Here is a 27,061-nt window from a genome sequence, read left to right on the forward strand (position 1 = left end):
ACTGAGCAAGGCCAGGGATTGAACCTGCGTCCTCATGGATACTAGTTGGATTCATTTCCACTGTGCCACAATGGGAACGCCCAGAAGACTTGAAACTCTTAAAGTGATTTTTTTTTTCCAGGGTAGGGAGTAACACAAAATAAAGATGGCTTTGGCTGGTGTGGAAAGCAAAGAAGAAAGAAAATAGGAAAAAAAAAAAAAAAAGGGAAAACCACCTGACTCCAGGGGAGAAAGGTGCCCTTAAGCAGTTCAATCCTGAGCCAAATGAAGAGGGAAGAGGCCAAGGTACCAGCCTGGAGTGGCTGGCAGCCTCTGATGGGGTGGGAGACTAACAGAGGATGGATGGGTTTAGGGGAAGGGAGGTTGGGGGGGCCCCACCCCTAAGGCCTACTTCTAACAGAAAGGGAAGTGAACCTCCCTGATTTAACCATGCTGGACCCAGACAATGTCCATACTGGGAGCCCAGTCTACAAAAGGTTTCCCTCCCACCTGCCCCCATCGCTGAAATTTTACCACATAAAACCATTCACACCCATATCCAAATTCATCCATCTGAGCAAAATACAGTTAGTAGCAAAGAAAGGCAATTTTTGTATTTTATTATACAATATTGTTCATCATAGAAAAAGCTTTGATATTTTTTAATTAAATACAGAAGCAAATTGTTAGTGTTGCCAGAGAGATCATTTGTCTGCCCTTGAAAAAATTAACACCACCTGTTTGCCAACAAAAGCATTGCTTGAATTGAGTCAAACCCTTTGTTCCCTTTTCTGGACCCAGCCTACCGATCTCTTTTGCTCAACAGCATCTAACACACAGTAGGTGCTGAATGAATAGTTGTTGACTGAATGGGAGGTTCTTTAATCCCTATCCTTTATTTCCTGACCCTACATTGGATCTTGATTCCTAGGGTAAAATCCCCACCCATCCATTCCTAGGGCAAACCGTGCCTTTGACACCTAGCCTTGGTTCACAGACAATAGCCTGAGGGGAATGAATGACTGAGGGTTTCAGAGAGAGAAGGAAACACACAAGGGCAGGTACAAGAACTAGAGACAAAGAGATGCTAAGACAAGGAATAATAGACAGAGATTCAGGGAGGGAGCCACTCCAGGAGCCAGAGAGAGCAAAACAAAGCCAGATATAAAACTCACACAGTTTGAGATAAAGAGATAAAAAAAGGTTGGGCAACAATAATAATCTTGAAGTTTCTTTTCAGCTTTGATGCTTTCTGACTGAGGTAATGGCAGAGAGATGGGAAGAGGAGGCAAGGATGGAAAGATAAACAAAGGAAGGCAGATACGACTGCCCATCTTCAGATATGGCCTTGAACCCTTATCCTGCTCTCACCTCATATCCGGCACTGAGCTCCTCAGAGCCTCAGCGCCGCGGGGGCATCGCCCTCCTACGGTTAAGACCAGTCACTATCTTCCCATCCCCCACCGTAAGATCGCTGAACCAATCTTTGCAGGTCCTCTCTCCGACATGCTCCATGAGGCTTTCTCACGGCTCCAGCCCATACTCAGCTCCCTCCCTCCCTTTTCAACTCCTGAAACAGGTCCTCATCCTCTAACCACAGGGCATGTGCTGGTTTAGAGTTCATAAGAGCTCAGGGCATCTCCATTCCCACAAGGCTTGTCAAGGCTCCAAATCCGAGGTCATATATTCCAGGATTTCCCCTGAATTCCCAGTCCAATGCTGGGTATCATTAAGTGCTCAATGAATACTTGTGGACTGACCAGTCCCCCAAGGAGTGCCAGCTGGGCAACCTAACAGTCCATTGGACTAGTAAATAGCTTTCCTCCGAGGCTGGCCACGCTGGGACCATCTCCTGGGCTCCTGCGCCCCCTGCTGGCCAGAGAGGGATCTGCATGCAAGACAGAAGGTGGAAAAAGTGGTCCGGACAGGAAGGGTGACAATGGCATCCCGCCTCGTGAAGACCCCAGGCACCGCACAAGGGTCCTGATGAAGACAGTGGGCACAGCCAGGAACAGCTGCTGTGTTCTTCCTGGGTGTCAGAGCACATCCACAGCCTCTCGGTGGACAGCGCCCCCGCCCTTGCCCGGTAGCCGGGCGCTTAGAGCTTCTCATCCAGCTCCAGAGCCTGGTTCTCCTGGGCGCCCCCGCGGACTAGGGCTGGGCTGCCGCTCTGTGTCCCGTTCAGGTAGTTCTGGATGACGGAGGCGCAGTCCAGCCGCTCCATGATGGTCATGAGGTAGTGCAGTTCCTGCAAGCTGCCATTCTGCTCCTCAAACAGCTCCAGGATGGCTGCCGCGGGGCTGCGCTGGCAGGACAGGAACCTGGCGGCAGGTGCGGGGGTAGAAGGTGAAGAGTGGGGGCACCGCAGCGATATCCACCCTCTCCCCCAGCTCTGGTCAGACTTCTGATCATAGCTCCCACACATTTATTTTTTGGCCATGCCTGAAGCATGCAGAAGTTCCTGGGCCAAGGATCGAACCCGAGCTGCAGGGGTGACAATGTCAGGTCCTTAACCTACTGCGCCACCAGGGAACTCTCCCACAAGTCTTTCCTATTCTTTTTGTTTTAAGTGAGATATATAGTTGACCCTTGAACAACATGGATTTGAACTATGTGGATCCACTTACATGCAGATTTTTCAATAGTAAATCCTGCAATACCACACAGACCCTGGCTGGTTGAATCTGAGGATGCGGGACTGTGGATATGGAGGGTCAATTCTAAGTTATGCCAGGATATTTGGTTTTTGGTTTTTGGTTTCCCACGGCATGTGGAAGTTCCTAGGCCAGGAATCAAACCCACGCCACAGCAGCAACCAGAGCTGCTGCTGTGACAACGCCAGATCCTTAACTTTCTTCATCCCAAGAAAACTCCAAGTTATACTAAGACTTTTGACTGCATGCAGAGTCACACCTCTAACCCCCATGTTGGTCAAGGGTCACCTGTAATTGACATAAGTCCTTATTCTTGCTTCAGCCATTTCATGTCTATTTTCAACTTGCTGTGCAATACTGGGCACACGTTATAAGGTCAAAGGAACACTCGCCTTAATTGTTTCACCCTCTCTGTGTCCCTTACTAGAGCGTGACCTCCTGGGTGCTGGGACCACGTCTCATTCATCCTGTACCCCAGTGCTTAGCATCATTTTTCCAGGACATAGCGGGTACTTGGTAAATGCTTAATACATAGGTGATTGTAAAATCTACCCTGTTTTCAGGATCCAGCTCTAATCCCATCTCCAAGGTGAAGTCTTCCCTGACCACTGCCATCATCGTCTGCCTTCTGAGGCTTAACTCAGAATGGGTCTATGGATCTTTCTTGACAGAGACCGTGGCTGCACTGCCCCCATTATTGCTAACATTTATTGAATTGACATGTGCCAAGCCCTCAGCTACATACTTTACACACATTATCCTATAGTTTGCCGTTCTGCCCCCTCAGGGCACAGCACGTCAAGCACTCAATATGTACCAATGACTTACATGTTAATTGATGCCTTTTTGAATATTTATTGAACACCAGCCCTGAACCAAACATCAGGTACCAGGAATAGAGTGGTAAACAGAAAGATGTCCAAAGCCTTCCAGTGGCATCCCTTTCACTTCCCCTGCTCTTCTTCTTCCCCCGGCCATTCCCTTTCTCACCTGCCATGTCCTCTTCTCCTTGTAGCCGTGAGAACAAAGGCTGCTCAGCCCTAACCAACGCAATCACTGTCACAACCCTGTTCTGGGGAATAGGGTGGAGAGTAGCCATTCCTGGCTTGTTGCTTTTTGGGTTGTTGTTTTTTTGTTTTTTGCTTTTGTTTTTGTTTTTGTTTTTTGTCTTTTTAGGGCCACACCTGCAGCATATGGAAGTTCCTATGCTGGGGGTTGAACTGGAGCTGCAGCTGCCAGCCTACACCACAGCCACGGCAACACCAGATCGGAGCTGCATCTCTAACAACACTGGATCCTTAACCCACTGAGCAAGGTGAGGGATCGAACCTGCATCTTCACGGATGCTAGTCGGGTTCTTAACCCACTAAGCCACAATGGGAATTCCATTCCCTGACTTTTAGGTCACTCCCTCATGTATGGTCCAGTCTCCAAGGGGTCCTGGAACCCCAGTCCACCCTCCACTCCCACTCACAGACCTCCCCCCTCTTACCGAATCTTCATACCGCAAAGCCCCAGGTGGGAGGCCAGGCGGCGCCAGTCGTTGCCAGTGATGCTGTTTGGCTCCAATAACATCTGCAGCCGCTCAAAGAGTTCCGGAGGCAGCCTGAGGCAAGGAAAGGATATCCTTGGAGGGGCGCATCAAGAGACCCGACCTGGTTCCACACACACTTCAATGCCACGCTGGCCTTGCGAGCCCAGGGGCAGGGATCCCCAACACCCACTGGAAGCAGCCCATGCAGCACCCCCCTCACCTATTGCATGGGGGTGGCTGGGTGACAGGGGGTGGCGCTGCCCAGGATTCCTCCTCCGATGCCTGGAACCTGAGGATCTCCATGTACTTGGTCTCCAAGCCCTGAGCCAGCAGAGGGGCAGGGAACACAAGTAGGGATCATGAGACATCCCGCTGAGCAAGAAGCTGGGGCACCCACCTCCGTTCCTCATGTCCCTCCTCCAGCCTGTCACCCAGTGACACTTACCCAGGAGACACAGCCCCATCCCAACCAGCACCCTCTACCCTCCGCTTCCCTGACCCCCAAACCTCCTGTGTTAAGTTGGCTCACTGAGCACTTTGGGATCTGGGATATGAAGTGAACAAGGTACATCCTAAGACACAGGGAGAAATCCTGGGTGGGGTCAAGGGCAAGGAGGTCATCTAATAATAGAGACGCTGAACTTGGGCGTGAGGGCCCCCTTCCTTCATTCCTCCTCTCCTTGGTTCCTCCTCCCTAAGCGATGCCCCAAGGCATCACTACTCTCCAGTAAGATGCCACATAGTTCCCCAAAGATCTTCCAACCCCAATTTCTTCAAGTCTTCCCTCGGGAGGGTGGGTTATATAACTCCCATCTCACCCCCTCCAGATCCCTTCCTGGGTCCCTCTCTGCCTGAAGATACACAGCACCATCTCTCAGATGTAGACCATCTGTCCAAAAAGAAACCCCGTTTTTTTTCTTTTTATAGCCACACCCGGGGCATATGGAAGTTCCCGGGTTAGGGGTGGAATGGGAGCTGCAGCTGCCAGCCTACGCCACAGCCACAGCAACGCCGGATCTGAGTCACATTCTGCGACCCACACCGCAGCTTGCGGCAACACCAGATCCTTTAACCCACTGAACAAGGCCACATGGACCCTAGGTCAGGTTCTTAACTGGCTGAGCCACAACGGGAACTCTAAAACCACTTCTTTTTGACACTCATGCTCCAGTTTGGGAGAAAGTGTTCATCTAGAGTTTGGTTCTTTTACCCTCCTGCTAGATTCATCCATGGATAGATAGGAGTCAGGGATGGAGGGTAACTTGGAGGCCAGGCGGTCTCTGCCACCAGAAGAATGCCCTTGTCACCCGCTTGATTATGTGATTAGAGCCATGCTTCCTGGGCATCAGACTCTCACCCCTTTCGCCCAGGACTCCCCCAGGCCCTGCCCTTCCTCTGCCTCTCAGCTCCAACTCACATCCTGGAAGGTGTGCATGGTGACAATGATCTCATTGGTCAGTGCTGAGCAGTCCTCGTTCTCATTGGCTACAAAGAGGAGACATAGCAGGTGAGAGAGGAAAAGGCCCAGGGGAGGAGAGCCCAAGAGCCAAAGAGACTCCGCAGCAAGGCTTCAGAAATCTGTAACAGACATGCAGCCCACCCCATCTTTCTCTCTACACAGACATGCTGTGGCCCCTCTTCTTTCAGAGAGGGTCTGAGGCCATGGGCCAATGAGGAGCTGCAGGGCTCCAGGGTGACCCAGAGAGGAGAGCAGAGGGCAGGTGGGCACAAGGCTCCTAGGCTACCTGCTTTTCTCCGGAAGCAGAAGGAGCGGAAGGGGCACTTTCCATGCCAGATGTGCAGATGCGGAACCAGCTGACAGCTGCTATCATCCACGTTCTCCCAACCTGGGGGGGGACAGAGAGCAGAGGGCCTCAGAAAGAGGGGCCTTCCATGGGGGGTTAAGGAGGCCACTCTGTGGCAGGCACTGTGCAGGCCCCTGTGGGGAGGGATCGGGAGGCGCAAAGGCAGCTGGGTGACTCAAGTGGATGGGCGTCCCCAGAACTGGGGCAGGGACCTCGTGAGTGGTCCTCCTTCTACCACCACACACTCCCCCCACCCCCCCTCGCCTCTGCCCTCCCCTCCACCCTCATCCTCCCTTCCACTACTCCCAGAAGCAGCCACGCACGTGCGCCCCACCCCACACAAAAGCCCTGGGCCCCAGCGTCAATTCCTGAAGCCAACCCACAAAGGAACAAGGGCAGCAAAGACTGGGCCTCCTCGCTGACCTGGCTCCAACCAGCAGAACAATAGAAGCCTCCCCCTCCCTCTCTGTCCCGTGGTTGCAACCCCTCTCCTCCCACCTCCCACCTGCATCACCTGTCCTCCCAAAGGATGGGATGCAGTAAGCAGCAGAGGGAGGAAGTGAGCAAAGCCTGGGGCTCTGGGAGCAAGAAGCCAGAAGGCCCCTCTGAAGTGGCTGCCTGACCAGGAATCCCAAAAAGAAACTTGGGGTTCCCAGATCTCCGCTGCAGGGGAGGCCCGGACCTCTCCCTTGGATGGGCTCCTGATGGCCCCCAAGACCCCCGCCTCGGGCCCTGCCTCCCTCACCCTCTGAGATGTATTTGAGCTTCAGGCACTGGTCCCCTCGGGCCCCGGTGAAGTCAAAGAGCTGGCAGGGTCCGCGCAGGCGCCCGCCGTGCGGTTGCTCATTGGTCACAGCCCACTGCAGGGCACAGGGCGTGTTGTTGAGGAAGTAGACACGCAGCTGCAGGTGGGTCTGCCCGGGCGCCAGCGGTGAGCAGAATACAGCCAACTGCAGCCACTTTCGAGCTTCCTGGCCTGTGGGCGCCTCCAGCACACAGGTGTAGAGGCTGTGGAGAGGGACAGTGGCAGGGACCGTGCACCATGCACAGGGGGAGGCTCGGACAACAGCCCACCTGCCACCTGGCTCCCACTGCACTAGGAGGCCTCCTGGAGGGCCTCCAAGGAGACATTCCGGGGCCTGGGTAGGGAGGAACTGGGGCCGAGTGGGAGGCTAGGGGGACGGAAAGTGAATACTGCCACAGTGACCATCACTGAATGGGGAGAAGAGCTAGCACAGGAAAGAGGGAGGAGGCTCAGGGCCACCATGCATGGCCCTGCTCTGGTCAGTGGATGGAAGGAGACTGGGAGGCAGAAGGACCTCAGATCCTCAAAAGACAGATATGAGATGGGACAGAGTCATAGAGAACTGCAGGGGGCAAACTGCCCTAGACAGTTGGAGGACAGTCCTGAACTGGGGCACAGGGAAGTGACAATTTTAGAGACAGAGGTGGCGATAGACAGATCCCCTCTGGACAGAGGACTGGGCTTGAGCTAGACCCTGCTAGACAGACAGAGGGACCCTGGTGGGATGGACCGGGTTGGAGCAAAATAAGCTGCCACAGACACTGGGGCAGAGCGACCAGGAAGGACGTGGGATAAAGGATTTGCAGGCATCTTGGCCAGGTACAGGGGCCAGTCCCCTACAGGGAGGTGAGGCGGAGGCCAACTGAGAAAGAAGGCTGGTGCCTACCTGAAGTGGGAGAGCTGGATGCGACATTCATCCCTGGAGGTGTGGTCCCCCCGCCGCCCCAGCGGCTTCCAGGCCTTGGCGTCTAGCAGGGTGGTATTGCTGCTGTAGGTGCGGGCATGGCTGGGCTGCTGGGCACAGTGCTTGAAGGTGAGGGTGCAGGGCTTCAGGAAGGAGGCCCCATGGGGGCCACAGGCCACCACGGGGCTCACCAGCCCCTGGGCTCGGGACAGCGACGGGGCGTCCGACAGATCCCACACCAGGACCAGTGACACCCGCTCTTGGCGGCCTACAGACACGGCACCTGCAGACAGGGAGAGCTGAGATGCGCCCAGAAGAAGGGGCCTGGGCAGAGTGGGAGAGGGGTGGGGGTAGGAGCCCAGGGGAGAGGGTGCCCATCAGGGCACAGGGGAGGCAGGATGGAAGGAGAACAGGGTGGTCACGAGCTGTTTATGACAATTCTTTTACAGCTTTAAATCGCTCACCGTTAAGAACCTGGATGTGTTCAGAAGCAACGACTAGTTGCTAAGACAGAAAATTGCAATGGAGCTCAGACAGTTGCTTGAAGAGTGTTCTGTATACAAGATTGATTAGGGCTAATATTCGCCGGGCAGGCACATCCTCCCAGCAACGCCTTTGACCCAATCCTCCAGCATCTGCCCAAGACACTGATTTAGAAGCAAACCAGGAACACCCTCCACCCTCACTCCAAACTCCAGCACTTCCTTCCTCCTGCTGCACCCCTTCCTCTGGGTGCTAGAGACCTACCGACAGAGGGTTGGGCGAAAAACACCCACACAGCCAAACTGCCCTCTGGATGAGAAATGGGACCACGAACCATCTTTTATTTCTTCCCTCTCTGCATAAGGTGTTTTAGGATGAAGCAAAGAATTCCAGGAACGGAGACACGACACCCTGATGTAACCGATGATGTAACCCTGAATAAGTCACCTCCCCTTCCTGCAGAGCCGCAGCCAGCTCATGCAGGGCCGCATGTGAATCTCAAAAGGAGCTCTTCCCCTTATGGGAGACCTGTCATAACATACTGTTCACTAGAACAAGGCCCTTTACCTCCACCTGCCAGGAGGCCCTCAAAAAATATGCCATACATCCCTCTTAGGAGTCAAGGAAGTCATATTAGGAGTTCCTGTCATGGCTCAGGGGTGATGAATCTGACAAGTATCCATGAGGACACAGGTTGGGTCCCTGGCCTCAGTCAGTGGATTAAGGATCCGGCATTGCTGTGAGCTGTGGTGTAGGTCACAGGCATGGCTGTGGCTGTGGTGTAGACTGGCCTCTGCAGCTTCCATTCGACCCCTAGCCTGGGAACTTCCATATGCCCAGGGTGCAACCCTAAAAAAAGAAAAAAGAAAAGAAAAGAAAAGTCATACTAAACATAACAAACAATTTTTGAAATTATAAAGATGTTAAAAAATAAAAAATAAAATAAATACCAAAAAATAAGAAAAAAAATTTATACATATACACAATGGAATATTACTCAGCCATTAAAATGAACGAAATACCAGCAATTTTGGCAACATGGATGGACCTAGAAATTATCATACCAAGTGAAGTCAGCCATACAATGAGTCACCAACATCGAATGCTTTCACTGACATGTGGAATTTGAAAAAAGGACAGACTGAACTTCTTTGCAGAACAGATGCTGACTCACAGACACTGAAAAACTTATGGTCTCCAGAGGAGACAGTTTGGGGGGTGGGGGGATGTGCTTGGGTTGTGGGATGGAAATCCTGTGAAATTGGATTGTGATGATCATTATACAACTACAAATGTGATAAATTCATTTGAGTAATAAAAAAAATTTTTTAAAAGAAAAAATCTAAAAGAAATTATAAAGAGGTCTCTGAATGATGCGCCCATGGAGTGGGTGCTTTTGTCCAGTCTGCAAGGTGAACAGCCACGCAAGGAGGAGGGAGCTGGATGCTGTTACCTGGTGGGATGAGCAGGGAAATGCCGGCGTCCTGGAGCATCAGGCAGCCTCCTCGGTGATCCACCTCTCGAGCCGAAAACATCAAGAGCTTGTGCATCAGCTGACGGACGACGGTCTGGCCTTGGGTGGGCGTGTGCAGCTCCTGGTAGAAGGCCACCATCTCCTGCAGCGTGGCTGGCGGGCCCTGCCCGGGGGACTCATTTTCCGGTAGGGGAGCGGGATGGATGGATGCCGGTTCCTCTTGGCTCTCCAGCTTCCAGCAGGCGCCCAGCAACCGCCGAGGACAGCGCCATCGAAGGCACTGGACCAGAAGGACGGCGCTCGCCACCGGAACCCCCACCAGCAGTAGGAACTGGGCAGGTTGGAAGGAACTTTCATGGGCACACATCCGCCTGGTCACTTAATGCTGCCAGTTCCCCTGCTCCCCCGTGCCAGCCGAGGTCAAGGGCCTGGGGGAAAGGAGCCTGTGCTGGGGAAGCCTTTTCAAATTGTGGAGTCAGGACTTGAGCTTCCAAGTGGCTGCAACGAGGGAGCAAACTGTCCTTATTCCAGTGCACCCCACACACCTCAATTCCTTTAACAGAACCTCACCTGTCTCTCTTCCTCACGAACCTGACATAGGGAGCTCCCTTTGTGGCACAACGGAAATGAATCCCACTAGTATCCACGAGGATGCAGATTTGATCCTGGCTTCCCTCAGTGGGTCAGAGATCCAGCATTGCCGTGGCTGTGGTGTAGGCTCGTGGCGGCTGCAGCCTCAATTCAACCTCTAGCCTGGGAACCTCCATATACTACAGGTGCAGCCCTAAAAAGCAAAAAGAAAAAAAAAAAAGAACTTGCCATGCCTTCCTATGACCTAGTACATCAAATTAATCTCCCGTGAGACAGAGCTTGGGTTTGGAATTAAAGCATGTGAATTCAAAGGCCACCTTGGGGAGCTCCTACTGTGGCTCAGTGGAAACGAATCCGAGTAGTATCCATGAGGATTCAGGTTCAATCCCTGGCCTCGCTCAGTGGGTTAAGGATCCAGTATTGCCATAAGCTGTGGTATAGGTCGCAGATGCAGCTCAGATCTGGCGTTGCCGTGGCTGTGGTGTGGGCTGGCAGTTGTAGCTCCAATTCACCCCTAGCCTGGGAACTTCCATATGCCATAGCTGTGGCCCTAAAAAGCAAACGACAACAAAAAGGCCACCTTGGTCACTGGCTGAGTGAGCTTGTCATATTGCTTTATGTGCCTCAGTTTGCTCAGCTGTCAGAACAGCTCCCTTGATCTACACGGGCTGATACAGGCAAATCTTAAAAATAGAAAAGCACGAGCTCCTGCTGTGGCACAATGGGATGGCCGTGCCATGGGAGCATTGGGATGCAGGTTTGATCCCCGGCCTGGCACAGTGGGTTAAGGATCCCGCGTGGCGGCAGCTGCAGCTTAGGTCACAGCTGCAGCTTAGTTCGCAACTGCAGCTTGGATGTGATCCCTGCCCTGGGAACTCCACATGCCGTGGGGCAGCCAAAACAGAAAAAAAAAAAAACAGTAGAAAAGCCAAGTCACAAAGAGCTCGACATCCTCTGTCTCATTAATCTAAGAAACAAAGCTGTACACGAGGACAGATACACATTTATGGAGACAGAGGCAAATGACAGAGAAAGGCCTGAAGCTGGGCTGCGTCATAAAAATGTAATTGAGCCCCAGATGTGCTTTTAAACGTTCTAGGGGCCACCTTAAAAAAGTAAAAAAGAAACAGGAGACATTCGTTTTAATAATATATTTTATGTAGCCTAATGTATTCAAAATGTTACCATTTTGACAGGTAATCAATATAAAATTGTTGAGATAGTTTACATTCTTTTCTCACACTGAGCCTTTGTGTGAGTTTTACACCCACAGCACCTTGCAGTTGGGACTTGCTTTATGTCACAGGCTCAGGAGCCACCCTGCTAGTGATTCCTGTGTTGGACAGGGCAGGTCAGGAGGATAACCCTTCCCACTGGCCGTTACTGGAATAGAGGAGAAAACAGGTGGCTGGAGGAGGTGAACAAAGGTTTTCTATTTTCTTAAACGGTTTTCCTGTAGTCTTCACATTTTTCACACCAAGCATGTCTTTATATTAACTTCGTAAATTTTTTTTTGTCCGCACCCACAGCATGCAGAAAGTCCCAGGCAGGGATTGAACCCAAGACTTGAACCACAGCAGTGACAGTGCTGGATCTTTAACCACTAGGCCACCAGGGAAGTCCTATAATTCTTTTTAAAAGCTATTAAAATTAGTGGGAAAAAAAAATAGGAGTTTCCACTATGGCCCAAGGGGTTAGGAACCTGATGGCAGCAGCAGATTGATCCAACACAGGATCAATCCCCAGGCCAGCATCGTGGGTTAAAAGGTCTGTAGGTTGAAGCTGGGGCTGGGATTCAGTCCCTGGCCCAGGAACTTCCAGGTGCATAGGGTATGGCCATTAAAAAAAAGAAAGTGAAAAAAATAGCCTCTCTGAGTGACTGTGAAGATGGCGTGAGATCATGTGAAAAGTGTTCGTGGATGACAAAACCTGTCCAAATATGTGGGCTTATTTGTGCTCCTCCTTCTGCCAGAAAGGTTGGAAGGTGGCCCATAGGGATACGTAAAATGCAAGAGTAATGGAAATTAGGAGTTTCCTTTGTGAATCGGTGATTAATGAAGCTGACTAGGATCCATGAGGATGAGGGTTTGATCCCAGGCCTCGCTCAGTGGGTTAAGGATCCAGGGTTGCGGTGAGCTGCAGTGTGGGTCGAAGACGTGGCTCAGATCCAGCATTGCTGCAGCTGTGGCGCAGGCTGGCAGCTATAACTCCGACTGGACCCCTAGCCTGGGAACCTCCATATGCCACAAGTGGGGCTCTAAGAAGCAAAAAAAGAAAAAGAAAAAAAAAAGTAACAAAAGTTAAAAGTGGAAGCAAAAAGGGAAAGAAAAACAAAGTTGAAGGTCTCCAGGGAGGCCCACGTGCTTCCCAGCCTCATACTGGGCCCAGGCCTTCCAGCAGCTTCCCTGTAGAGGTGTCAGCTCTTCCCCAGGCCCTCCAGAATCTACTGCCTCCCCTTCCTACTTTCCCTCTTCCTCCCTTAATTTCCACCACCCGCCACACACACCCCCGACCAGACCAGCCACCTCACATGTCATTAATCCCAGCCTCTGGCCTCTGGTCCTGCTGTTCTCTGCTTCCCCCCCACCTCCTCCCCCACCACCTGCCTCATCTACCCACCTGGACCACACCTGCATCACTAGTACACACACACACACACACACACACACACACACAGCTCCTGCTTGCCTGCCCTTGACTGTCTCACCCTCCAAGATCTCTCACCACTGCCTTCCCACCACGCTAAGTAGCTTTTGCCCACATGCTGTCATGTGTGGTTTTTCCCACTCAAAGGACCAATTTCTGAGCAAGTGCTCTGTACCAGGCACGGTGGGAAGTTCAGTGCTGCCAATGGTGGCATCTTATTCGGCTCTCCAGGAGCTTCTGAGGTCGTGGGATCCATTCACTCTGAGGGTGAGGTCTGTGAGACACCACAGCCGTCTTCAACGTCCCCAGGGTCCCCGTGGTGGAATCCCTAGGATCCGAACTAGAAAAGCTCTTGGATTCCCACCCTCCACTCCCTTCACTCATGCCTTGCCCCAGGCCTCCCGCTCCTTCCTTGCCCACCTTCTTCCTTCCTTCCTTCTCTGCAGGACCCATGAAACCTGAGCTCCCTTCCTAGCTTCCCCGGACAGGGCCAAATCTCCCCTGTATCCTCAGGACTGAGCACCGGGGCCGGATCTGTTTCCCTGGGGAACCCATTGAAAAGGTAGACAAGGGAGTTCGCATCGTGGCTCCATGAACCCAACTAGGATCCATAAGGACACAGGTTCGAGCCCTGGCCTCGCTCAGGGGGTTAAGGATCCGGCGTTGCCGTGAGCTGTGGTGTAGGTCGCAGACGCAGCTCAGATCCTGAGTTGCTGTGGCTGTTGGTGTAGGCTGGCAGCTGCAGCTCCATTTCGACCCCTAGCCTGGGAACTTCCATATGCCACGGGTGCAGCCCTAAAAAGACAAAAAAAGAAAATATAGACAAGAATCAAAGGAGTGGCATTGCTTCCCTAGCCTTAAAAATCCAACTCTGGGGTGTGGCTCTGGTGGAGCCCACCCATGAAGTAGCAAGCTGGCAATGCCCCAGATCTGGTGGGAATGGGGGGGTCAGAGCTGCTGGCTTCCCCTTCATTTGCAGCCAATCCTTCTGGTCCCTCCACTGTAAAGATAATTGGAATTATAACCGTAATCATAGTAGCTAACGTCCAAGGAGCTCTACTCCGTGCCAGGGTGTTAAAGCTCTCTACGTGGCCGAGCTCATTGGAGCCTCACAGCGACTTTATGAACTAGCTGTTATTTTTATCTCCATTTCACAGATAAGGAAGCCAAGTTTTCTCTCCCCTCCCAGTGGGGACAGAGGGTAGAAGATTAAGCTGCAACTGAAGGCAGAAGGGAAGGATGAGCAGAGACGACAAGAGCTTCCAGAAACACCCCCTTTCTCTTTCTCTGCCCCTTCTGTTCCCCCCGGGGGGGGGGTCTCTTCCTGTCCACTGCGAGAGGAAATGAAGTTGGAAGAGAGAGACACAAAGATAAATTGAAGAAACAATAAATAGAAGGAGCTGAAGGCACATCCTTGGTGCCACAGCAAGTGATACCCCCCCACCCTGTGCCCACCAAGGTGCCAGATATGGGGAAAGAAATGGGGGGCTCGCTGTTTCTATAGCAACAACCTTCCCCTGACACCTCCAAAGACCAGAATCAAATCCCCTGCACCCCATTGGGTGGCCCAGCGGAGTTCCCTTGCCCACCCTTCCAATCGGGAGGGTGTCTCACAGCGCCCCATTCATTATGGGTTCTGCAGCAGGTTAACTCCTCCCCCTCTAGCTCGGCCCCCCTTCTCCAAGACTGACAGCTCTCTATCCTCCCCTTAGCCCCAGGAGGGGGAAGGGTCGATCATCTACAGCACAGCAACCAGGTCAGTGCAGACCGGAGCCCCGTCACCCCAGCCCCACGCCTGACTCTTTATTAACCCCGCCTCCAGTTTGCCTTGTCCCAGCCCCAGGATCATCCTGGGTAGCACTCTCCGCAGATGGGGGGCCTTAAGGATGCCACCATCACCTGTCCCTGGGGAATCGCCTCCTCCACCACAAGGATCTAGGCTCCTGGGCCAAAGCCCTGCTCTTATCCTTTAAGGAAACACTCAACTCTTCTCCCATGTCACCAGTTCCTATTGCGTCAACTCAATCCCTGAACTGTCTCTAGTTAGTGAAGGATCTAAATTGTACTGCGGTGAATGAGTCCAAACCTAAGTCCTAGGCAGCATTCATCAGCCCAGTTTATATTCTCGTAGCGCTGACCCCTGGTCCTCACATGCCCTGGGCAGTGGCCCTCCCTCAAGCCCCTTTCTCCTCGCCTCCTCCAGTGCAGGGTCTCCACACTCTGCCAGGTCCGGCTGAGCGGGCCAGGCTCCTCCCCTGAGCCCCAGGTGGCCCCGTCGTCGGAATACCCAACCCTCCCCCAGCTGCACCAGGGGGTGCTCCCCTTACCGGGTAAGTGCTCCCAGAGGCTGCCGGCTTGTCCAGGAACAGGAGTTTCTTCTCTGAGAAATAGAGAGGTCAGCCTGACCCCGTCACCAGGCCAGCAGACAAGTGGAGGTGGGCGGGGAATCCAGGCGGGTGTGGCCTGGCGCTTTCTGCTTCCCGGCAGAGCCCTGGCCCCCGACGCCCTAAAGGAGGGTGGGGGACTCTGTCCCTGTCTGTTGGCAAAGTCCAGCTAAGGTAAGGGAGTAGCTGGGGATCCCATAAGTCAGTGGACTTAGCAGTCTAGGTCTGGAAGGGAGGGGACAGAGGGGACAACCTGGGTACAGGGGAAACCTCCCCACAGTGCCCTCTGCTGGTCAGTGCCGTCCCTAGCCGGAGGCTATTGAAAAGGCACAAGGTAAGAGGAACCCTAACCAGAGCTGCTCAGACTGTAATGTGTACACAAACCACCAGAGGGACCAGGGACCGTGTTAGAATGCGGGTTCTGATCCTGTAGGTCTGGGTGGGGCCTGATGTTCTACATCTTAGAAGCCAGTGATGCCACTGCGGCCTGTCCAGGGAGCTTAGACCATGCCTAGTCCCACCCCTTCCTGCACAGTATGATGGTGGAAGCACTCAGGGAGTTAATGACCCACAAGTTGCTGGCAGCCTTGGGACGTACCCATATCAGCTCCCTACCCAAGGCTCTTTCCATGGCCCACATGGATGCTGCCACCTAGGGGAGAACGCTTGCCAGCCTATCCTTCCTTAGACACTGCCACTGGAGTGAGATCTCTGTGTACAGAGGGATTTTTTTTCCAGCTGTTTGCTCTGTATCCTCAGCTCCTGGTATAGCCCAATCCATAGCAGGTGTTCAATAAAAGTTTGAATGAGGGAGTTCCCACTATAGCACCATGAGGTAAGGATCTCACTGCAGGGAACTGCTGTTGTGGTGCAGTGGAAACAAATCAGACTAGTAACCATGCGGTTTTGGGTTCGATCCCTGGCCATGCTCAGTGGGTTAAGGATCCAGCATTGCCATGAGCTGTGGTGTAGGTCGCAGATGTGGCTTGGATCTTGCGTTGCTGTGGCTGTGGCGTAGGCCGGCGGCTACAGCCTAATTGGACCCCTAGCCTGAGAACCTCCATATGTTGCAGGCACGGCCATAAAAAGAACAAAAAAAATTTTTTTTTAAATAAATAAAGACTTGGATGAATGAGTGAGCCAGATGAGAGGAAAGAGGAAGTACTTTGGAGCCAGACTGCCAGCCCTGAACCTGGTGACCCACCTGCGGGCTGTGCCATCGGAGGCCCATTGCTCAACCCCTCTGAGTCTCCCTTCCCCTGCCTATCAAATGCACATAATAATATTTACCTCGTGAGGCATAATGATGGCCATTATTGAGCTAATCAAGTGCGTACCACGACATGGTTGCTCCGTAAGTGGTAACTTGTCCCCATGGTCTGGCATCCAGCAGCAGAGGAAGCATGTAAACTCCCCCAGCCCCACAGTGATTGTCTTTGCAGAAAATAAGTAACTAATTGCTGCTGCTTTGGTCTTAGCTAATGATTCTCCAGCCTCTTGTCCTGGACTGCAAACCCCTGCCCTCTTCGGCCTTTCTGGGAGAAGGGGATAAACCCCTCTAAAGGGTGCCCAGGTCCCCAAAGGGGATGGAAGGGGCAAGGGAATGTTGGAGAGCGGCCAACCTGGAGAGGGGACCTCATGCCTAAAGGACCAGCAAGGAGCAGGTGCTCAGAACTGTGATAGAGACGAAGAGGGAAGGTGTTAGTCTTTGCTGAGCAAATTCTGTCTGAGTCACACAGGATGCTGCCTTCTCCTCTGAGTCATGAGTTTCTGGGGGTTTGTGCAACATCTGTCAAGCTTGATTCCAGGCCAGGAACAGCCATGCCCACTACGTGACTACGTCTCATGAGACCGTCTCTGAAGCTGGTGCTTGCCTCACTTGGGAACAGCCCCAGTTATAGGAGGGTCCTAGGAAAATGTGAGGGTCCCTGCCACTCCTGTGGACCCAAAGCTGGTTCCTAGGATGCAGAGATCATAGGCACCAGTAGGCTCTCAGCCAGGTGTTCAACTGTCTCTGGAGGTACGGGTCTCATAGTGCCAAAGCCCCAACCAGCCCCTCAAGGGTCCTCTCCAGATCAGGGGACCCCTGCTGAAAGGAACCATTTCTAGGGAGTTCCCATTGTGGCTCAGCTTTAACGACCCAGCTAGTATCCATGAGGATGTGGGTTTGATCCCTGACCGCCTTCAGTGGGTTAAGGATCCTGCGTTGCCATGAGTTGCAGTGTAGTTTGCAGACACTGCTTGGATCTGGTGTTGCTATGGCTGTGGTATAGGCTGGCAGCTATAGCTCTGATTCGACCCCTAGCCTGGGAACTTCCATATGCTGCAGGTGAGGCCCTTAAAAAAGAAAAGAAAGAAAAAGAAAGAAGCCTTCTGGACCATATGCAGGCAACAACCTGTACTCCCCAGCCAATGTCATCACACTTGTCACTGGAGAAAGGCTGGGAGCCTCCCTCCACCCTTTTCCCCACCCCCACCCTCCTCTGCCCGCCACGCCATACATCATCGGGCCCTCAGTCTGGGAGGTGTGCTGCCAGAGGTAAGGGGAACCCAGGCCTGGGAAGAAATAAAGAGACACCAGAAGGAGACAGAATAGGAAAAAAGGATTGGAGGGGGAGGGGAAGGCCTCCAACGGAATGGAAAAATAGAAAACACAGAGATAGACAGGATGACAGAAGGTGAAGAAGCGAATGCTGAAGAGCAGAGAAAGAGAAATAGAAAGATGTGTAGGAGGCGGGCTGGTTGGCCCTGTCCCCAGAGCCTCCAGGACATGTTCATGGACCCTTGACAGGAAAGGATGGAGTTGGCAGTCACTCCCGACACGGAGAAAAGCCACATTTGTTTTCCTTCTAATCTGTCCATTGTAAAGAGGAGGCTGAAATATCAGGGCAAAAGGGAAGCATGATATTGGGTGGGGGCCTCAGGCGGGGGCGGGTCTCTGCATCATCCCACATGCGAATGACATGCAAAGCAAAATGCAAATGAGCGTGGCGACTTTTTCATCAAAGACCAGGCAGCCGTTTCCTTGAGAAGTCAGGCCACAAGAAATCTAGGTGCTGGTATGTGTGACCCCCCAGACCCCCTGGAAGCTGAGTGACCAGGGGGGAACCTCCCCCAGCCCCTCAGGTGCCGGTGAGAGCTTCTGAGACAGGGACCCACAGTGTCACTCAGCTGAGTTTGAATTCGGGCAGGAGCTCAGGCAGGGTGGGCCCCTGGAGTTGGCAGGTCTGGTACAGTGAGATAAGTCTGGGGCGGACAGACTGGACGATTCTGGACTGGAAAAGACCCCCAGGGATCTCTGGCTCCTGCCTCTGCCAGACGTGGTTCTTCTGGGTGGGTTATGGCAGCGAGGCTGCGTTCTTGTCCCCATCAAGGGTCTGGCTAGATGCCACCTGCTGCGGGAGTCAGAAAAAATGGGCAAGGCCTGGACAGGGACCCAGGAGTCAGACCCACGTTGCAAGAGAGGAGTCTTCACTAAGAAGCAGTTATCACTACTGGAAGGTCCACTCCCAGTGCCCAGTGAGTGCTGAGGACAGAGTAAGGCCATGGATGATGGAAAAGGGGAAGGCAGCATGGCTCAGAGGAGGGTCTGGGAGCCCACCTGATGGGACTACACCTCCTGTGAGCCACCCAGGCTGGGGAGCACTGTCAGGTAGGCAGGACAGATGTGGAGACAGCAGAAGTTCCCCCATTAGCCTGCTCTCTGCCTCCCCAGATTTTTGGGGGGAGGGCGGCTTTTTAGGGCCACACCAGCAGCATATGGAGGTTCCCAGGCTAGGAGTTGAATCAGAGCTGCAGCTGGCGGCCTGCACCAGAGCCACAGCTGTGCAGGATCCGAGCCACATCTGTGACCTACACCACAGCTCATGGCAACACCAGATCCTTAAGCCACTGAGCGGGGCCAGGGATCAAACTCCATTCCTTATGGATACTAGTCTGGTTGGTTATCACTGAGCCACAACAGGAACCCCCTCTGCCTCCCCAGATTTTGCCTCTGGGGGGGAGAATGCAGCCTCAAGGGGTTGCCTTCGTGGCCCTGCCGCTCCTGGGACCCACCCTGGTCTGGCTGCTCACCCATCGGTGGATGTCTGGTTGGTGTAACAACCTGAGGAAGCCACCCTGGTACCCATCCCACAGAGCCCTGCTGCTGGTGTGGACGGCTTTCTACTCTCTCACAGGGTGAGCACCTGTTTCCCAGGCCATGGGGTAGAAACAAGCCCCCTCGCTCCAAACTGCTGCTGCATGCTGACCCAGAGAGGGCTGGTACCTCATCTTGCCTCTTCTGGGGGGTCCCCTCTGTGCCTGCCTGGGATTCCAGCCCATCCTCCTCTTCCTCTCTCTCCCCTCCCCCACCTCCCCTTGCCCACCTGCCCCCACACCTCCATCCTGGCTTTCAAATGACGCCTAGACCCACCAATCTTCATTTCAACCCATGAGGATTCCCTCTCGGTAACCAAAAGGCTTTATGCCAGAGGGCTTCCTCCACGTACCACAGAACCCCCTTCTCTGAGCGTTTCTGCCGCCATCTCTCCACAGCTATGCCTCCTACCTGGTGTGGAAGGAGCTGGGAGGGGGCCTTGGGTGGCCCCTGGCCCTGCCCCTTGGCCTCTACTCTGTGCAGCTTGCCGTCAGCTGGACCGTCCTGATCCTCTTTTTCGTGGCCCACAGCACAGGTCTGGTAAGACACAGCACTCGGTGGTGGAGTCCGGTAGGGGATGGTGAGCCCAAGGGGCCCCAGGAGCAGAGATCAGGCAGGTGGATCAGGTGCGGGCAGGTACCGGCGGGGCCAACTTCTCTGAGCTTCTGTGCCCTGCACAGAGCACTGGGGACTTGGCTCGCTGGGTCCAGGGTGCCTCGGAAAGGCCAGTTCCCAGGGCAGCCAGCCTGACTGCCCTGCCCCGGCCCAGGCCCTGCTGCACCTGCTGCTGCTCTTCGGACTGGTGGTGAGCATGGCACTGATCTGGCACCCCATCAACAAGCTGGCTGCCCTGCTCCTGCTGCCCTACCTGGCCTGGCTCACCGTGACCACTTCCATCACCTACCGCCTGTGGAGGGACAGCCTTTGTCCAGGGCACCAGCCTCGGCTCATGGGGGAGAAGAACGACTGAGGCATTGGGGTCGGGGGCGGGGCGGGGGAGGCACCCAGGGGAGAGGAGGGAGGGCGAGGGCTTGATGAGTTCCTGAAGGTGACGGCCCCCAGTGTGGCCACCGTCCAGGGTGCCCTGGTGCCACTTTCCATTAGCATTCAGAGACCCTGGGAAAGAGGGAGGAAACATTTTACCCAGAATGTAAATGAATAAATCCTATACCAATAAGAATTAGTTTAGCAGTGTCAATGAATTCGGTCCTAGTTAACTGAGAGGGTATGATGTGAAGTGTATACCTGAGTGTGTGCTCTCCAGGGCTGCAGGGTGGGAATGGGTATGTCTGTATGTGCGTGTGCATGTGCCTGTGCACACATGAAGGAAGGTGTGAACCCACGTATGGGAAAAGCAGGCTCACGTGCCTTCCCAAACCTGACCCCCAAATTCAGGACTTAGATTACTATTAATTACCTGAACACACACGGTGCTCGAAAAGTTACATAAAAGCAAAACAGAAAGATAAAATAAAATAGGATACCAATTATACTTGTCAAATTATACATTATATTTTATTCTATACTTTTATATTATGTATTATATAAATACATATATGTATTACATATAAAATTTGTATTAATTTTGTCTATTTTATATTAATTATACTAGTAACAGTATCATGAGATATAACATGGTTTTATGGTATAGCATACATTATCTATGTTATACTAAGATCTTATGTCATTATCTGATATGTAAGGTTATAGATTACTTTTTATTTTGTTTTCATGTGCTCTTAGACTATGAGTTTTGTACATCAATTGCCATCGTAAGAAAGCATGTTGAAAAACGAGAGATGTAAGCCTCGATGCTGGCAAGTGATTTCAGTGGGAGCTTCTTGTCCGGCCTTCTCTCTAAACCTTCTCATTGGCTTTTCTTTTTGGCACCGCAGTTGTGACTTAAGCCACAGCGGTGGCCCTGCTCTCGTTGGATTTTTTTTTTTTTTTTTTTTTTTTGTCTTTTTGTCTTTTTGCCATTTTCTTTGGCTGCTCTCGCAGCATATGGAGGTTCCCAGGCTAGGGGTCAAATCGGAGCTGTAGCTGCTGGTCTACACCAGAGCCACAGCAACGCGGGATCCAAGCCGCATCTGCAACCTACCCCACAGCTCACGGTAACGCCGGATCCTTAACCCACTGAGCAAGGCCAGGGATAGAACCCACATCCTCATGGTTCCTAGTCCGATTCGTTAACCACTGCGCCACGACGGGAACTCCACTCTCGTTGGATTTTTAATTGTCCTTTCTTCTTTCCTCTTGTTTTCTTCTGCCTTTGTTTCAAAGCCCTGAGAGGGGCAAGGAGCAACCCCCCCACCCCCCCAAGGCGGCCTCCCCAAATCCCAAACAAGGCCAGCTGGAAGGCCCCAGTGCCTCAATGCAGAAGCTTTTCAAAATATCAACCAGACTCTCTAGGGATGGGCCTGGTCCTCGGTGCCTTGAAAACTGCTAGGCCTGCCTCATGTGCGGCCCACCTGAGAACCACCACGGACGGTGTACGAGCCATCTGGGAGCTTATTAAAAATGTGGATTTCCTGGGACCCCTCCAAAGACCGACGAATCAGAACTTTTGGGGGTGGGCTCCAGGCACCCTTAGATTCAACAGGCTCCCAGCCCTTCTGTCAGCTGCTCCTGAAATGTGAGAGCGTCAGGCACAGATGGCCACTCAGGGCCCTTTTTTGCCTTCACGACCTTTGGTTCTGTGAGCGGAGTTCTGGGTCTGGAACTAATTGTGCCCCCTCAGATGGGGACCCAGGGCCATGCAGGGGGGATTAGCCAGAGGACATTATCATTTGAGAAGGAGACTGGCTGTTCCTGGACCTCGAGGCGGGAGGACAAGCAAGACGGAATCTGTACCCTCCCCGCCTCCACCAAGGGCGTGCCCTGCTCCGCCAGGCACATGGGTCATCCACGTTTCTGGAAGGCACACACAGTGTCCCATCCACCTCTGTGTCCCCAACCCAGTGCAGCACAGGGCGCAGAGCAGGTGTTGGTACATCTCTGTTGATTGACTGAATACACGAACGCATTGTCCCATGAAAGGAAAAGACTGCCTAGCACCCCCCCCAACACCTGCACCCCACTCTGGACCAGTTGAAAAACCTCTCTTTGGGAGAGGGGAAGGCACTAATAGTTTTTGAAACTTCTTAGGTGGTTCTAACACACAGGCAGCTTGACAACAGCTGCCCAGGGCAGTTATTTCTCAAAGTGGGGCCCAGGGAACTCCTTAACGGCCTGGACTCCAGCTTCGCTTCACCTACAGACCCAGGGACTCAGATCATCTTGGGGCATGAGGGCCACGGAGTGCAGTGGTTTGCAGTTCTGGCCTTGACCAGCTTGGGTTTAGACACTGACTCTGTCACTTATTAACTGGTAACTGGCTACAACGTACTTCACGTAGCTTGATTGTCCGCATCTATCAAATGAGGACTTTGGAAAACCGTTGAGAAAAGTAAAAGCGTCTGACACAGAGGAAGCGCTCCATGCATGTGAGCTGTCCTGGAGGGGACCCCAGGAGGCCACCCAGGGTTCTCATTCACGCTGCCCTGGGGACCTGCCGTGCTCTGAGACCCTGGAAATACTTCTGGACTTGGTGAGAGCCAGGAGACTGAGTGACCCCCTCCCTGGGTCTGTGGGCCAGCCTGACCAGCGCCACACACCCAAAATGATGGGCTTTTTAGGTCACACATTCACGTGGATTTTGACATCACCTCAATCAGATTTTTTTTTTCTTTTTGGCTGCCTGGTGGTATATGGAGTTCCGGGGCCAGAGATCAGATCCAAGCTGCAGGTGCGACCTACAGATCCTTTAACCCACTATGCCGGGTGGGGGATTGATCCTGTATCCTGGTGCTGCAGAGACGCCACCAACCCCACTGTGCCACAGCGGGAACTCCACAATCAGATTTTTTTTTAAAGCTGCTTTTGCTGAATTGCTAACTCCATGATGCAGGTAACTGCTTTAAATATATCAACGTAATCTATAAATACTGACTGAGGACTGCCTCGGGAGTCATTCTGTGTCGGTTCTCACCCTGGCTCCTCTATTGCCGTGTGACCTTACACCCCGGATGTGTTTGTCATGGTCATTACCATCACCACCTCTTGAAGGCATTACAGATATTTGCTACCAATTTCATCCGTGTCGCCAACTAATCCTAGAAGTCAAACCGGCCCTCCAAGGAGATGCGGCATGCCTATCACGTGACTCTGACCTCTCCAGGGCAAGCTGACACCCCAAGCCCAGGGGTCCAGATGCCTTTAGTTTTGGATATTGGCCCCAGGGGGAAGCTTGACTTGGGCAGGGTCTCAAGCCCTGGAATAGCCTGACTGCCTGGTACAGTATGAGCCAAACAAAAGGGCTTCTCAGCTTTGTGCCAAAGCAGCCAGAAAGGGCAAGATCTCCAACCCCAAACTCTTATCCCCTGACCCCAAAGTCGTCCTTAAACTCCCCCTCACCACCAGCTCTGTGGTTCCTGAAGGGGAGCCTCTTAATCCCCCAGCCTCCCCACCTGCCTGGCCTCTGGGCCTTCCTCTGCTCCCACCACCACCATCCCCCTCCCCCCCCCCGCCAGGAGTGCACGCTGCCTTTGCGCCCCCCCCCCAACCTAGAATGAGTGTGAGCTGTCTCTGCTTTTTGCCAGATATACCCAGGGATTCCATGATCCAAGTCACGTGTGTGTGTGTGTGTGTGTGTGTGTGTCCCTCTGCCCTTGGGCAGGGTGTTTTCCATTTGCCTCTGAGTGGGCACAGAGTGTCTGAACATGAGTCACTTGGTGCCTGAGGGAGAAACAGCCCTTCACCAGTGTCTCAGGGGGTGGGGGCAGCTCCCGTAAAACAGCAACTCCAGGAGGCAGGGCTCTGTCTCTTTCAACTGGGTCCTCGTTCCCCTCTTTCCTCCCTTGAGCGCTTCATTCTTCCTCCCTTTGCCAGTGGCTGCAGAATGGGATTCACGGGGCAAGGGCATGTGGGCAGACTGGTAGGTGGGCAAACATTGAGCAGGGAGGTGGTTAGTGGGGAGCAAGGTGCAAAAATTTTTTTGGCACATCTCTGGCCTCTCCTCTTGCCAGGCAGGTAAAGGCGGAGGCCCTGGTGAAGGTGTAAGGCCCTCGAATGCTGTCAGGCCCAGGGCCAGTGCTCTAAAGCCTTGCTTCCTTTGTAGTGACCACCGTCTGTTCTACCTCCTAGGGTTCCCCCGCACACCAAGCCCCGTTTCAGAGTCCCCCCAGAGTTCCCTTCCTTATGGCTCCAGGAATCAAGCACAAGACTCTGTTGTTTTAAAGATTTATTGCCTGTCCTTATTTGTGGCCAGCAGGTCACCCATTCAAACAAAGCCTGGCTTTGGTCAAGAGCCCCTCGGACCTGGGCCTCCTGCTTTCATCCTCCAGCAGAGTCTACTGAGGGCCTCCCCCACCCAGCTTTCAAGGACCCTTCGCAAGGTAGGCCCCCTCTTGGAGCGCCAAACCAGAAGACTTCTCTGTCACACCAGGAGCATCAGTGGCCTCTCTTCCGCCTTGTTTGTTCTTCCAGTGTCTGTATCTCTGGGGTCCCCCAGCCCACCCAGAAGTGACCGCCTCAGAGAAGCACCTCCCCCCGCCCCACCCCCACCTAATCCCACAAAAATTCTAAGAGCCAAAAGTCTCCTCTCAAAAGCTGATTGTTGCTTTGAGCATTTATGGCTTTCTCCCCTTCAAAGGGGAACACTATTAGTCACCTTAATGGACAAGATTCTTATCGCTTCGCTTTCCTCAAAGACTCAAAGCGCCAGCGTGGGAGCCAGGCGGTGCCGGGAGTGGCCGCTGGAATGGAAGACCGAGGTGACCAAGACGAAAGTCCCCGGTGTCACCATTTTCCAGGCGTGGTGCGTCCTGCCCGACAAGCCAAGCGTGGTGTCCGGCACAGGTGGAGAATGGAAACGCCGGCCTGCCCCGGGATTCCAGGGCCCCCTTCCATCCAGCCCTGGGGGACCCTTGTTGCCCTCCCTGCACCCCACGAGGGCGCTGGCCACCCCTGTGTTTATGTCAACAGAGCAGTCGCCGGTGTGCCCCCCGGGGGGCCTGGTGCCCGTGGCCAGTTGTTTGTGTACCTCGTCTCGGTAGTGACCGAGGAACGGCAACGCCCGGGCTGGGTCTCTGGGGCAACGCGCTGTTGGGGTCCCAGCTGTCTGGGCACATAAACACCCACTCCATCAACGGGCTCCTGAGGTATCTTCTTTCACAGAGTGAGAATTTAAACCTTCCCCTGGTGAGGCTGCTATTTTCCACCAGCCCCTCTTGGCTTCTCTGCTCCCTTCCCAGTGAGGGCAACTCGGCAGCCGGCCGAGGCCCAAGGAATAGCCAGGCCTGACCCTGTGGCCTCCGCCTCAGCCACCTCCTAGACTCTCCCAGTGTTTTCTGAAATGGCCGTGGGCAATGGGACAGGGAGAGGCAGGCCACAGCCCAGCTCCTTGCAGACACAGGCACCAGGCGGAGGAGCTGGCACCTGCAGACAGACTGGGAGGATTCCCTTCTGGGTTTCCATCCCCACTCACCAGCTGTCTCTCCCTCTCTCTCTCTCTCTCTCTCTCTCTCTCTCTCTCACACACACACACACACACACATCCCAATTGCTCCCAGAGCCCAATCTCCTTGCAAGAACTCCTTCTCCCCCGGTCCCCTTCTTACCCCTCCTCCCTCAGATCCTGGCCTCAGGGAACCTGGGAGCAGTAGGGACTGAATGGTGAAGCACATAGCTCTGCTCTCACTAGCTGTGTGACCCTGGGAAAGTCACTAAACCTCTCTGATCTCCATTTCCTCACCAATAAAATGAGGTTAGTAACAGTGCCCACCCCAACATCTTGATGAAGAGTAAATGAGTTAATTTACGGGACCTGTTTAGAGAAGCATCAAGCCCCCCCCCCCCACCAGAGAGTTGGGCTGGTGTCAGCTCTCACTGCTACTGAATTCCAGGCAGCATAACCCAATGGGCAAAGCATAGAATTTGGAGGCAGACAGACTTGGGTTCAAATCCCAGCACCCCCATGGCCCCCAGTGAAATAAACAGATACCGTATTTCCCAGCATCCTTCTCTATAGAAGAGATGTATTGATAGAAACTTACTCAACAGTGTTAACACGGGGGTGGGGAGTGTCTGCACTAAAAAGAGGATAGTGGCAGCTGCAGGAGGAAGAGTCAGGCTCCTGGCACTGGATCCCCCAGATTAGCTGCTGCACTCTGGGGCCAGCAGGGGAAACTGGGCTGACTTGGAAAGGAGAGCCAGGGACGAGGCAGGAATTTGGGCCCCAGGAGGTGCCATAAATAGCCAGAGCGAGTCAGAGGGCCTCCAGGGAAAGGGGGGAGTTGGAAAGGAGCAGTGGAAAAGGAAGCTGTCAGTCATCGGTCCAGGGAGGGTCCGAGGCATTCTTCCAGGTGTCAAAGGTCAAAATGGACGTGGACAGGGTAGGAGCAAGGGATCACATCTTCAGAGGGGACCAGCTTGGGGACCCCCTCTGCACCATCTCCCAAGAGCCCTCAGAGGTGGAAACTTTGCAACACACGTTTCATCTCCACCCTTCAGGTCTTTGGGAACCTGCTCTGCTTCCTCCTCTTCATCCCTTTGATCATCTTGGAACAGACAGCAATGACTCAGCCTGCGTCACAGGCCAGAAAGGTCTGTCAAATCACCCAGAG

The 27,061-nt window shown here is 53.4% G+C and overlaps 2 protein-coding genes across 12 annotated transcripts; one reads left to right on the forward strand and one right to left on the reverse strand.

The window, feature by feature from the left end:
- Positions 1 to 578: 578 nt before the first annotated feature.
- UNC5CL (unc-5 family C-terminal like) lies at positions 579 to 15,257 on the reverse strand. 5 transcript variants are annotated; one of them, XR_014810114.1, is made up of 9 exons: positions 15,203 to 15,257; positions 9,618 to 10,136; positions 7,664 to 7,964; positions 6,718 to 6,980; positions 5,913 to 6,014; positions 5,525 to 5,652; positions 4,388 to 4,488; positions 4,126 to 4,239; positions 579 to 2,300 (listed from the first exon to the last, which is right to left on the reverse strand). XR_014810114.1 is itself a non-coding variant. In XM_013977897.3 (9 exons), exons 2-9 carry the CDS (start codon positions 10,003 to 10,005, stop codon positions 2,078 to 2,080), a joined length of 1,560 nt encoding a protein of 519 aa, XP_013833351.3. In that variant the 5' UTR covers positions 10,006 to 10,136; positions 15,203 to 15,257; the 3' UTR covers positions 579 to 2,077. The 5 variants fall into 5 exon arrangements, 3 of the variants coding, with proteins under 3 accessions (XP_013833351.3, XP_084824182.1, XP_084824183.1); XR_014810115.1 differs by having other exon boundaries at positions 9,618 to 12,486; XM_013977897.3 differs by having other exon boundaries at positions 5,585 to 5,652.
- Positions 15,161 to 25,589, forward strand: TSPO2 (translocator protein 2). Of its 7 annotated transcripts, none has more exons than XM_084968066.1 (5): positions 17,757 to 17,798; positions 19,245 to 19,438; positions 19,796 to 19,937; positions 24,706 to 24,832; positions 25,148 to 25,589. In XM_084968066.1, the coding sequence occupies exons 2-5, from the start codon at positions 19,266 to 19,268 to the stop codon at positions 25,567 to 25,569; spliced, it is 864 nt and encodes a 287-aa protein (XP_084824192.1). In that variant the 5' UTR covers positions 17,757 to 17,798; positions 19,245 to 19,265; the 3' UTR covers positions 25,570 to 25,589. The 7 variants fall into 7 exon arrangements, with proteins under 7 accessions (XP_020954326.2, XP_020954325.2, XP_084824192.1 ...); XM_084968070.1 differs by having other exon boundaries at positions 19,796 to 19,932; positions 24,709 to 24,832; XM_084968067.1 differs by lacking the exon at positions 17,757 to 17,798 and adding an exon at positions 18,550 to 18,778.
- The last annotated feature ends 1,472 nt before the right edge of the window (positions 25,590 to 27,061 follow it).

The sequence above is a fragment of the Sus scrofa genome, chromosome 7 (genome assembly GCF_054392235.1).
Source record: "Sus scrofa isolate SSC_HxYL_T2T_F1_AM1 chromosome 7, Sscrofa_HxYL_maternal_Yorkshire_Landrace_v2.0, whole genome shotgun sequence".
In the NCBI taxonomy this organism is placed as follows: Eukaryota; Metazoa; Chordata; class Mammalia; order Artiodactyla; family Suidae; genus Sus; species Sus scrofa.

Bases quoted from the DNA above. Each gene is read 5' to 3' on its own strand.
- UNC5CL (XM_013977897.3), bottom strand. From the start codon at position 10,005: ATGTGTGCCCATGAAAGTTCCTTCCAACCTGCCCAGTTCCTACTGCTG. The intron at 6,015-6,717 runs GTGAGGGAGGCA...GTCCCCCCCCAG, and splicing joins GCTCAAATACATCTCAGAGG to GTTGGGAGAACGTGGATGAT. The intron at 4,240-4,387 runs GTGAGGGGGGTG...TCCTTGCCTCAG, and splicing joins CAGCCACCCCCATGCAATAG to GCTGCCTCCGGAACTCTTTG.
- TSPO2 (XM_084968066.1), top strand. From the start codon at position 19,266: ATGCAGCCTCAAGGGGTTGCCTTCGTGGCCCTGCCGCTCCTGGGACCC. The intron at 19,938-24,705 runs GTAAGACACAGC...ATTTGTGGCCAG, and splicing joins TGGCCCACAGCACAGGTCTG to CAGGTCACCCATTCAAACAA. The intron at 24,833-25,147 runs GTAGGCCCCCTC...CTTTCCTCAAAG, and splicing joins TTTCAAGGACCCTTCGCAAG to ACTCAAAGCGCCAGCGTGGG.